The following is a 12,446-nucleotide window of genomic DNA, read 5'->3' on the forward strand; positions in this document are numbered from 1 at the left end:
CCCTCTGTCGGAAATCGGAAAAGTTGCACAACAGGTTTTTTTCCTGGCACTCCTCTACTATAAAAGTAAGTATTGTCTTTGTGCTGTGCCTAGAGTCTTCTTCGCGTATCTTTGGTAGGTTTCAGGGGGTAGTAGAAATGCGTAGCTTTTATCTGGTGGACACAGTACAATATTTAATAACCTGCAGTGGCGGCGAAGCCGATGTAACGTGAATGGCGTTTTAGTGTATCTTTAAACAAAATATACCCTTATATGGAGCTCAAGAATGGAACAACAATTCGAGAAACAACATAAGAGGTGAAAAATGTGAACACCTTGAATCTTCAAAGCAACGAATAGTGGCCTTCGACAACATTTGCATCTTTATTAATGAATCATATATTGAACTGTGGTTATGAAATCAAGATTTCAGTTCAATATATGATTAATTTCATATATAATTTCATTAGTTAATTCAATCATTTCGGGAACATTAGAACCCACAAATGACCAACTCCCAACGTCAGTGCCTTCATAGCTCAGTTGGTTAGAGCGTCGCACCGGTATCGCGAGGTCACGGGTTCAAACCTGTGACCACGCTTAACCTGACCTCGCGTGACCTGTTAAAAACTGCGAGGATCATAGCTTCACTTGATTTCATATTCAGCGTTCAATATATGATTCATTTCATATATCATTTCATTGGTTCAAATTAAATCTGTTGCATTTTCAATTGCAGTAATAATATCAGCCTTCAACCTGGGTCATCGTTAATTGGAGACACTGGCGAAGATGCAGACTGTTTTCTACATTGTACTTTGCGTAATAAATGGCATATTTTCGTTGACTGCAGTGCTTGGAAACTTCGCCACCCTAGGAGCAATCTGGAAATCTCCTTCATTGCACAGTCAGCCATCGAATGCGTTCATTTTTGGTCTTGCCATGTCCGATTTTGGAGTAGGGTTAATTGTTCAACCTGCTTTTATTGTCTGCTTGATAAATGAATATACACAGGAAAGCCGTTCCCGGGGAACGGCATGGACTGTGTTTAAATCAACACAAGCCGTTTTTGTGGCAATGACGGTCTTAACACTGACGTTGGTGAGCTTAGATAGAGTCGCGGCCTTAACATTCCATCTTAAATACAACTGTATCGTTACTTTCCGACGCGCCTGCTCTGCTTTATGCCTTACTTTTATAACAAGTATCGCCTATGGCATATCCCTTCCACTCTTTAAATTTTTGCATGGGGTGTTGTCGACCACTATAGTGTCTTCCTGTCTGGTCATTAATTTGTTGGCTTATCTCGTAATCTTCCGCATTTCTCGTCGGCATCATCTTGCAATCCAAGCCCAAGCAGTTGAAGTTAATCAACAAAGCGGTTCTACTTTCAATATGAACCGTTACAGAAAGTCCGTCATCAGTATGTTACGCATATTTATTTTGTTTATTCTGTGTTACCTCCCGTATAATTTCGTTAGAGTGTGTCTCAACTTTGAGGTCTGGAATCCTCCCCTCCCTCGTGACACAGTTCTCTTGGCTTTGCGATTTTCAGGCTCATTGGTCTATGCAAATTCATCACTTAATCCATTACTGTACTGTTGGCGTATACGTGAGCTACGATTGGGTATGAAAGGTTTCATGAAGTCCCTGTGTTGATTCAATTAAACTGGTTTCCTCTGCCTCTGCCATTTATTTGCGACCTTAAGATCTACGACGTCAAAGTCGACAAGAACGTCACCTCAAAGTATACCTTTGTTCTATATATATCACGAGTCTTTTGCGATTATTCCTTCTCGTTAACGTCATACAATGTTAGAAAAGTACCCTAAAACTGAAATAAATTAGTGAGTGGTTTTAAGTCAAAATAGAAAATGAACGATTTTCTTTTGATTGCTCACGTTATTGTCAAAACTTCAAATTTGGTGATTTCATGTCGCTGTTATGCAGTACCCCCCAAAATACGGGCTAAAATCCGTGCTGCACGAGCAGCACGAATATTTGTTTATTTTCTTTTAACCAATGATATCATTGTGTTGTAGCGTTCACGGTTGTTGCCGTCGCCGTCGGCTTTTCTTAATTATATAAGTTCCCTATTAATTTTAAATCACGGTTGGGCTGGGCAGTAAGTTCTGCTTCAGGGGAGTAACTGAAAAAAAAAACCTAAAAGTGGGCACAGAGTGGATGCTTCAAGCGGCCTTGAGGGGGAATGTGCTTCAGGTTGTGACAAGGTGAAAATCTTTTGGACTATTAGAGGAGCAGTGAAAGAAGAGAAAGTCAGCAACTGGAAGGAAAAAGCTCGACATGGAGAGTTCGTTCAACAAGCATCAGGTGTGGCTGGAGAGAGGAGTCTTGGGGATTTCTTAGGAATTGTTTTTTAAAGAAGGAAGCAGAACGCTTAATCCTGGTTACTCAAGCCCGAACAAGCTTTAAGAAGAACTGAATTCGATCAAGTACAGCATAGATAAGCCGTGCGAGACACCATTGTGTGAAGACTCCACTGAAACAGTGCGACATATTGTAAGTGAGGAAGCGTCACGACCAGGTGCCCTTGCGGGTACACTGAGCACTGTGCAGATTTTATGGGATAGACTGCACCGACAAGTGGTACGACTATCAACCCTTGTATGACTATCTACAAAGACAAGCAACTAAAGCACAATCGGCCAGATATTACTGTAATGAATAAAGACACACATGCAAGAGTGGACCGTCTTATCGACATAGCTGTGCCAGCGGACCAGATCAGAACATTATTACGACTGAGGAGGAAAGGGACCAGGACCTTGCATTCGAAAGGTATCAGGACCTAATTTTCAAAATTAAAAGAATTCCCAGAGCCCCAAAAGTAGCAGTGACACCCGTCGTGCTTGGTGCTCTTTGAAACATCTCGAAGAATGCAAAGACTTGGTATGCGAGGTTGGATCTGGCAAAGTGCTGCTCAACTATTGCGGAAAGTGTTGTGTCTCTAAGGTGCAGGAAGCTGCTGAGACATGACTAAGAAGATCCAGAAGAACATCTAAGAATTGGAGAGAATCACAGAATAACGATAATAACAATGAACTTTAATTTATTTACGTGTCAATTGTCAGTTTAAGGCCGAGGCACTAATCGAGGACACTCGAAAATCAAATCAAATCAAATCAGATCAAGTCAAATTGCAAAAAGAGGTCTTCGACTTTTTGAAGAAACGGTGGGCCAGGTCTTATTACTCTTATTTCCAAATTTTACTTAATACAACAACGTGACTCAATTCATTCACTTCATTGCAAAAATTGTTTTGTTACTTCTCACTTCAGCTGCGAATTGTTTATTTTTTCACTTTCTTTATTTTACAATCGCTTTTAAGAAAGTTACTGCTAAGTTGCACAGCCAGCAATTGCCTGCTCCATTGTTCAAATAAGAGCAAAACCCAAACAAAGGCAGTACACACTGTTGTTTTGTTATTATTGGAACCTGTAACCTCTTCTCAGACAGGATCTTAGTTTTATAATAATTTATTACAGAAACTAAGAAGGGGCTTTAGCTCAGCTACCATGCTCGTAGTTTCTAATACTAAACGGGGAATGACCTACAATGGCTTAAAATGCCGCTGTGTTTCAGGTCACAGGTCAGTGTTCATGTCACTGTGTTGTAGGTAGATAAACAACACCAAACACGTCTCCTAGCCTTAATCACAAGACAAAAATTTTGTCCAGGGGAAACTTTTAGCTTAGTTGTTCATCAGTGCACCAGGGACTTCTAGTATTGACGTGTGGAATGTGACCTGTGTTTTGGATCCTACAATGACCTGCAATGACCAATGAGCTACAAATAATAATAATTTAGTGATCATCATGACCTATTGTACTAACTATAGTGCTGAACATTAAAGCATTGCATAGCAGTGATTAAGGTTCTAATTTCAGCAACCATTGGTTCATACATGAAGTAGCAAACTACCAGTAGGAAATTGCAGTAGGCAGTGTAAGCTAAATGTCATATGTTACTCATAGCGACACTGCAGTCTGCCACAGCATTAAAGGATCAGGTAAAAAGTGCGCACCGAGGGCCACAAGTTTATCAGTAACTGTAGTTAACTGTCATGTGCTACCCACGTAAAAATAAGGACCCGCGGCTTTAACCACCAAAAATAGGACCTGCAATAAGCATATACTAGTTTTTTGATGGAAGCTCACTGCATGTAAATCAAAGTGATAAAAACTGCAAAGCTTGTCACATACATTGATCCGACAGAAGACATTCTAGGCTAGCTCCCAATAGACTTTCAAAAAGGTTGTAAAAACTCAACTGAAACAAATGAGAAGAGTCACCTGTATGAAAGTGATTGAAGCAAAATATTTAACAAAAGTGAAGGAATGGTGTGGCCAGTAATATAGGGGCTTGGTTACTTGGTTACGTAAGCATGTATTGTAGACTCTCGAGGAAAGTGACCTTCAATAAAAGTACCGGCACAACTGCACACGTCGAGAACCAAATATGTTGGAAACCCTCTCTTCTTGCAAGATTAAAAAATTTTCATGGGGTTGACAACAGGCTAGAAAGATCCTAGAGGACTATATTTTGTCTTGAACGCACATTTGCAGAAGTTTCAATAACTTTTGAAGTAGATGCGTGGGCTAATCAATGTACGTGGCGGTCACTTTTGTCTTTTACAAGGGTTTGAGTGAAAATCAAGGCAGAGGCACATTTCTGACAAAATAGACAGCGGTATACTGCCAATGACTGGCTGCGTATGAATTCCTTGCACTTACAAACTCTGCAAAATTCATAAGCCGATTTGGCAATTTGGGATTTCTATTTTTTTTTTCGGAGTTTCTGGATTGTGGTCGTGCGAAAATTCCTCGCTTGAATAAACAGTCAACCGAGAAGTCATTTCCGCTTGCATCTGATTGGCTTGTTTCGCTTTGATGATTTGACAAATAAGCAGTGGGCAGAACTGAAGAACTGCAGGGATCGCTGCAGGCTGTTCCTTTCAAAACTAGTAACCAAGCCCCTATATATTTTGACCGTGCGCACCTTCTGTGGCAAAAGAAATTGTGCAGAGATTATAAAAGGAACCAGGCAAAGTGTTGTTCAAAGCCGGTCAATTTATTTGCTGCCTGATGGTTAATGCCAAACAGCCAGATAAACTTAAAATTCCGTGTTGTATGAAACGTTTCCTTCAAAGATAATTTTAAGGGCGATAAGAATGTTAATTATATGAAGAATACCGATAATTTCTGGCATTCACTCACGTAAATGATATCATTGATGCCCAGGGTTTACAATGGGGGCCCATAAGAAAGAATGTCAATTTTCAGATTTAGGATTATTAATTTAAAACGCAAGAGTCAAGTAGTAATAATGATAATGATAATGATAATGATAATGATAATAATAATAACAAACAACAAACCTGATATTAGTGTGCTGGACAAAATGAACACTTACGGAATGGTACGTCGTTTACGAATAATGCTATGATTCCTTTGTTACAGTAGAGTTGCATTATTGGCTTTATGGCGGACGCCCGATCTTTCAATGGTGAAAATAGCAGAGAAAGACTGGGAAGATCTCACTCTTTCATTCTAGTCTCACTCTAGTCCTGAGGGCCTCCCAGGGGGTGTCCCTTTTTCCCTTTAAAAATTTGCTTGTGTTCCTTTGTTCCCGAAACTACTTTTTCTCAGCTTTTTGATCCATGTTTTATCTTTCCTTTGTTTCGTAAGGTATTTTGTCTTTGTTCCCTGTTTCCGAGTTCAAATTAGCCATGCTCCCTTGTTCCCCAAAACCCCTGGGAGACCCTCAGTCCTTTGTGGTAACTGACCGAACGTCTTCAGTGACGCACAAATTCACAACTCATTTCTTGCAGATGTTGCCAACCCTATAGAGCAGCGGTCTAATCCTGGGAAACAAGTCATGAGTAAAAGCAAAGAGGAGTACGACGTCATTGTTAAATGGGGTGAGGGGGGGGGGGGGGGTGAGGCAAGGATCCAATACTGAACGATTATTTGCTAAGCAAGTTTGCTGTTTAAAAGAAACAGGAAAAGTGAAAAATAATTCCGACTTCTTTATTGCGAAGTGGGTTGCAACAAAAGTGATCATTAAATTTGGCAAAGAAAATTCTTGATCCCCCCTTTCCGGAAAAAAAGTAAGATTGATGATAAGTAAGCAGTCACAAGGTAAGGTCACTTTCAATATTTTAAGCCATTTTTCCCAGCGTTGGTTTCTCAAAGTTTGGTTAGCGCTTGCCAGTGTTACGTTAAGGAACCTCTGAGATCAAAATATTTTATTTCGAAAAACAAAACTTCAACAACAAGGGACATAATATGTGTAAATCCCTTTGAAATAGCTTTTAACAGCGTACACAATTTGCGTAAAGTTGCCAAAATTGTCGGTCATTGCAAACTGTTTTATTTAGGATTCGACCCTTGCCGTCACTAGCTCGGCCGTGGGACGAACCACGTTTGAAACTTTGGACATTTTACGGCAATATTGAACTGAACTGGAAAGCCGCAAGTTATGTCAGGCGCGTACGTAGGGGTGGGGGGGGGGGGGTGGGGTGCCTCAGTCAACAACTTTGTCGTCATCATCGACGTTTGAATGAAAATCTTTAATGACTGTCATGAATATTGAATTCATTGCTGTATGAAATGTAACAGACATGCATGCATGCAGCAGTACAGAATGAACATATTGAGAAAACTATTAAAAACCGCACGAACATGAGTAGAAAATAGTCGAATGATTTCAAAGCAGTTTAAAAAAGCAATAGAACTTATAAAGAAACGCTCACAATGCCGGATTAAATATTGTTGTTACACATATCAGATATCAGAATTGATTAGATATCATATTTTAAGGACTGATAACTTAAGGTCCGCCCAAGCTTAAAGTGCCCCCCCCCCCCCCTTCCCCCGAAGGAAAAGCTGCTTACGCGCCTGTATGTTCACTTTAGGATTTTTGACACCGGTTAGCGTTGACCATCCTTCGTGTAACTGGACCCAGGTCGACGAGAAAACATCGGTTAAATAGGTCTTAAATTACTTCTTCACGGATGCGGCATCGTAAAAACATTTCTTGGTATTGTTCTTTCATTATGTTTGATCTCTTTTCGATTTACTCTTGTTGTTAAATGGTTTGAAAACTGTAAATTCGTAGTCACGAATAAAATACCTTTAATGAACAAACTTCATGTTAATTCATTGTAAATCATTCCACAAGATTTACCTTCTCGACCCAACCTCTCTTCACAGCTTACCTACTCTAGCACCCTGTCCCATCTATACTGTCCACCGGCACTGTTCGGACCGACAAGTCCATTTAAGAAAGGCATGCGTTTTCTTGACTCCTAAATAAACAGTATTACCAGATAACAATAGCCAGTGTATGAGTGGATAAAACAAGTCAAACATTCCAGTGTTTGAGCGACTTTCGTACGGACCTTGAAAAAGTGTTCGAAATTTGTTTCACGGACCAATGTTTGGCAAGATTAAAACAAAGCTTCTCCTTATTCCCGCCAAAGAAACTCCTAATATGGGCAGTAAACAATACAATTGCCCAATCACATTACTGCATTTCAAATGAGGTCAAGCGAAATGTCGATCGAGGCCAGAAAGTTCCCTGGAGAGATGGCATTGTTTGCATCCGCGTTCGCTAAGCCAATGAAAATTCGTGCTCGTTTGTTTTTGTTCGATAAGCCAATTAACTGTTCTGCATTTTTGTTTACGTTCTGTTTTCACGTTTCTTTTTCAAGGTCATATGAAAGTTGCTCTAATATGGAGGAAACACAGTCGAACCGCACTGGCAGTGGGAAGAGCCCAGTTCTTGTGAAACTTGTCCTTGTTGGGAAACTTGGAGTCGGAAAATCAGGTCTGGGAAGAAATATTGAACCTAATTAACCCTAGCTGAATTGGTCGTTAACGTTCTCACAGATCTCGATATCGAACTAGCCTTTGATGCTAACATTGTTGTTTAAATAGTAAATATTTTTTACTCTTTTGCTGTTAACGTCGCCTGGAATAGCGTTTTAAGTCTTGGGCTTAGTTTACAATTCCTTTTCAACAGTCTTGTCTTTCTTTCGATAGCCATGATTGTTCGTTTCCTAACGAAAAGATTCATTGGGGAATACGACCAAACTGTTGGTAAGTATTCAAAAGAAAGCTCTGCTTAAACTTAGCGACACCTTTGATATAATAAAGGGGTAGTATATCAATGTTTACACACGAAAGTAATTAAACTAGCATTATTTACACAGAGTTGAAAAAGCGATTGTGTTTTTGATCATTAAGAGTTAAACAGTATATTCCGCCTGCGGCGGTATTACAAACTCGGAAACGGTAATAGCACAGTAAATTTGGACCATTGCGGTGTTCTGGTGGCTTTATGTGCGATGTCCCGCAGGAGGAAGATGTGCAGTTGGCTTATCAAATTTCTGCGAGGCTTCTTGAGTTGGTTACAAAATAAATAGTAAACAAACCTTGTTGGTTTCCACTAATGGAATGCCAAGGATTTCTGTCACTTGCCTAAAAACATATTTTCATTAATAACTGATTTAAGGGCCGGTCGGGAAGGAGGGTCGTGAAGGGGTAAAATCAGGAATGGGATTTGGACTGGGAAAATGGGATTTCCTGCACTGGGACAAGGATTTAACCAGTGGGAATGGGATTTTTAGCTTTAGTGTTCTTTGACTTTATTATTCGACACCACTGCTTAACAGAGGCTATTTGTTTTAGCAAAGAAATAAGTTTCTTTATTACATCCGTTTAGAAATTACTGGTGATCCTTGCAATCTGATTGGCTCGCAGCAGTGCGATTTATTCCCAAATCACATTATTTTTTTCTCTAAATCGCACCATTTCCCCAGCCAATGAGAAAGGAACACTAAAACAAAACAACCAATCAGATTTCAAGGCTTGTTTAAGGTAACCTGTCAAATGGCAGGAAAATGAAAGACCAAGAAATCCATTGTGTGGCAAATTTTGCAACTTTTATTTCCAACTGGATCAATATTTTAGGGACTAAATAATTCTTGTGTGATTTTTAAATGGATGTAATAAAGTGGCAATTGTGATTTCAAATCCAACTCGCGCTGCGCTTGTTCGATTTTGAAATCACACGTATGATTTCAGACCAAATTGCTCTCCACTCAGGTCGACGGATATATTTGACCATTTTCCCAGCCTTTTGGAAACTGGCACGATTAGATACAGAATACAGAACAAGAAATATGTCTGCATATCCGATGATGTAATCAGCATTTCGTCAGTGTTCTAATAAAGAATAAAGTAATCTTTTAATAAGATAACAAAAAGTCATATACTCCTTGGATAGGCTGCCCGGAACACCTTAACTCGTCTCTTCTCGCCTGCTCGCAAAACAGGGACCATAGTGCACTCCAATTACCGTTATGTGTTAGTAGACCTCAGTAGACAGAGAACCAGTATATTTTTCGCCTCCGAGTGTGTTCTGTCAATTTTCCTGCTCAGGGGTTTGTTGTTGGTGTAGTGACATGTTTGAAGATGTTTGCACGTGGCGGGAGGGGTAAAAATGGCGTCCATTTCGCGGACTATGGTCATCCAAATCAAGTATATTAACGCAAAAAATTCGTAAGCTTCCGTTAAACTTAAGATTCTTCCCAAGAGACTACAAAAGATGATTACACAAACTGAGGAGTTGACGATTATCCTGCGACGACAGGTTTTGCGAACCATGAAATGGAAATGTTCTATGTGGACCAAATCGAACCAGGTAACCCCCGAAAAGAGCAATTTGTATTGAAAACTAATAACAGATGGGAATGCTGAAAGAGAATGGGTCACGCTCCTTGTTCATCCGATTGATTCAGCAATTGCCATCTTTTCAAAAAGGGACAGTAAATATCGTGTTTGAGAGGTCATCGTCTTCAACCTCAGGTTCATCGGATGCAACCTTTGAGACTTCTATCTCCACGAGCAACACAGGCAATGAATGACTTGTGTAAAACACCCAAAAAGCCAACAAGATATACATGGCTTAATCCCTTAGATTTGCACATCCTCATGCGCAAAGCTCAGTGCCAGGTGAAAGTGCAGAGCACCCAGAAAGAGAGTCTTACGAACAGCCTGCAGAGGTTCTCATGATCACCTGCACTGATCAACGGGACGAGTACTGGTTGTGCAGTTGATACACGTAGTTTCAGTATGGTTTTGCCAAAAAGGGCTGGAAGAGAAAAAGTGCTCACCAGAAGAATGAGAGATTTTCGTCACTCCAGGTGAAGGTATGTGTATCCAAACGGCATCAGTAAGCGGTTTTTTTTATTATGTACATCGGTTTGCAAACAAAAACCAAGGACTGGGATTTTAGATTTGATGGTATCTGGGATTTGGACCAAGGTTAAGCTGGGAACTGGGATTTGGGGCAAATCAGTTTAGGCTGAAAACTGGGATTTGGTACCTCCCCCACTTCAACTTCACGACCCTCGAGCAGCCCAAAAATTTTCGTTCAACTTGCACCTGACATAAATTTCCATGCTTTTTTTGCGCTTTGTCCTTGCCACCACAACTGAAAATGTGACAGGAGCAGCCAAGCATTTTTGCCGGAGCAACGTGACCAATGTTTGAGAAGATTAAGTACCATCTGCTTGAAAAAATCGTCTAATTCAAACGTGCGCCTCAAGAAGTTTGGCGCGCATTTTGTTGCTATTGGTTAGTACCAAGCGATACTGATGTCTCCATAATTCCTTTAGCAAAGGTCAGTGACACGCTGGCTAAAAGGATTGCAACTCTTGGTACAAGAACTACCTTTGATCAAGATTTATTAATGCCTCTCATAGGTCTAATTTACCATCACTATACGAAGATTGAAAATGTAGATGTACGATTGGAAATCCTGGAATCGGGTGACAAGGTAAGTTTAACGATTAACTTCATTAAATTGCCAGGAATAGTCTATGGCCCCTCATTGAAACGTTAACCACTGCGAAAGAAGTACTTCATCTTCTGCATTCTTGTCTTTTTAAAGCCAAGGAAACAGGAATTCGAGGTGACTTCATCCAGGCATTGGACTGAATAAATGAGGAATCGGTTCAGAATCTCCCCAGCCTCCCGCCACGTTTCTAAACTCTCCCTGTTTCCAAAGCAAATTCCCTCTTTCAACATTTATCATGCGTTGAAGTTCTAGCTCTTTGATTGGTCAGTGCATATCTCGTGAATAATAATACCGTTACCTGTGATGTCGTTCTCTAGCCATCTCTTTTGGCTGGAAGGACTCCCCACCCACTCGGTAGTTATGTCTCTCTCCGCAGTTCGTGCTCGCTGTTTAAAAACAAAGGTAGCGGCAGTTTGCGCTCGATCCCGACGATCAAACGGGAAAATAGGGGATTGTGAACAATCTAGGAAGGACTTATTAAAGACGACAAAATATGTTGGGTTTTAGATTTCGTTCTCTATGACTCTCTTTGGTTGACAGGATTTCATCGAGAGGAATGATGTTCATTCGCTTTGGGGAGACGTATTTTTTCTGGTGTATGCCATTAACGACCGCTTAAGTTTCAAAGAAATTGTTGCGCTGAGAGAGCATTTGGTCAGTGTTCGTGCTGCAGATCAGCCATTTTTCCTGCTGATAGGAAACAAAAAGGACACAGAAAACGACAGACAAGAACAAGTCACCACTCGGGAAGGATATGAACTAGCCAAGGATATGAAGTGTTCCTTTTCCGAGTTGTCTTCGAAGACCAGCTTCGAAGATGTGGAAAAAGTATTTTTGCAGGCAACCGGGGTTGTAATGAGACGCAAAATGAGTCAACAAGCTTTGAATGGAGTGAAACAGACATCACACAAGAGGATTATGGAGATAATCGAGAAGAACACCGGCAGAAACAGAGCCATGTCGAGTGTTAAGGAAACCATTGATGAGTACTGTGTGACGCGATCTCGGGAACTTGAGCAAGAGTTGTCACGTGATCGCAGCAACACTTATGCGTAAAGAGAAACCTCAGTTATTTCGCCGTTTTGTCCTGGAGGTCATTTTAGCCTGGTAGAGATTGGCAATGGGCCGTTTCAAGAGAAAAGCATTCCCCTTTATTCTCTTGGTCATTTCCAATATGACGCTGAGAACTGCCTTGCAGTTTTAATGATAGACTTTTGTAAAAAAATTACATTAATCCAAGAGAAAGTCATTGTTCCCACCATAACGCTCAATGTTAAAGAGTAACCACATTAAGTTCAAAGGTTTCTTTTTTTGCAAAGCACTGTATCATGATTTTATTTCTACTTTTCGCTTAAATAAATCAAATTATGATCAAAATAAAGGTTGGTTATAGACCTTATTCATAAATGGCAGTCACATTTTTAATTCTTTTGTCCTTGTGTAAATTAGCCTACCAAGCCTCATTTTAGAGCAAGCATTCTTTTCAATTCACTGTATGGTATCGAGGCTTGGTAGGCTAATTTGCACTTCGACAAAAGAATTATAAATTGACCGCCATTTATGAATAAGGTCTATATTTA

The 12,446-nt window shown here is 40.2% G+C and overlaps 1 protein-coding gene across 1 annotated transcript; it reads left to right on the forward strand.

Moving 5' to 3' along the window:
- The first annotated feature begins 7,696 nt into the window (after positions 1-7,696).
- On the forward strand, positions 7,697-12,424 carry LOC138006437 (ras-related and estrogen-regulated growth inhibitor-like). Its single transcript, XM_068852765.1, has 4 exons — positions 7,697-7,830; positions 8,046-8,102; positions 10,772-10,845; positions 11,407-12,424. The coding sequence occupies exons 1-4, from the start codon at positions 7,737-7,739 to the stop codon at positions 11,920-11,922; spliced, it is 741 nt and encodes a 246-aa protein (XP_068708866.1). The 5' UTR covers positions 7,697-7,736; the 3' UTR covers positions 11,923-12,424.
- The last annotated feature ends 22 nt before the right edge of the window (positions 12,425-12,446 follow it).

This window comes from Montipora foliosa, chromosome 6 (genome assembly GCF_036669935.1).
Source record: "Montipora foliosa isolate CH-2021 chromosome 6, ASM3666993v2, whole genome shotgun sequence".
NCBI classification, from domain to species: Eukaryota; Metazoa; Cnidaria; class Anthozoa; order Scleractinia; family Acroporidae; genus Montipora; species Montipora foliosa.

What these genes read in the sequence shown, in the direction of transcription:
- LOC138006437 (XM_068852765.1), top strand. Translation starts at nt 7,737, where the DNA reads ATGGAGGAAACACAGTCGAACCGCACTGGCAGTGGGAAGAGCCCAGTT. An exon ending in ACTTGGAGTCGGAAAATCAG is followed by an intron (nt 7,831 to 8,045) that starts GTCTGGGAAGAA and finishes TTCTTTCGATAG; the next exon opens with CCATGATTGTTCGTTTCCTA. An exon ending in TCCTGGAATCGGGTGACAAG is followed by an intron (nt 10,846 to 11,406) that starts GTAAGTTTAACG and finishes TTTGGTTGACAG; the next exon opens with GATTTCATCGAGAGGAATGA.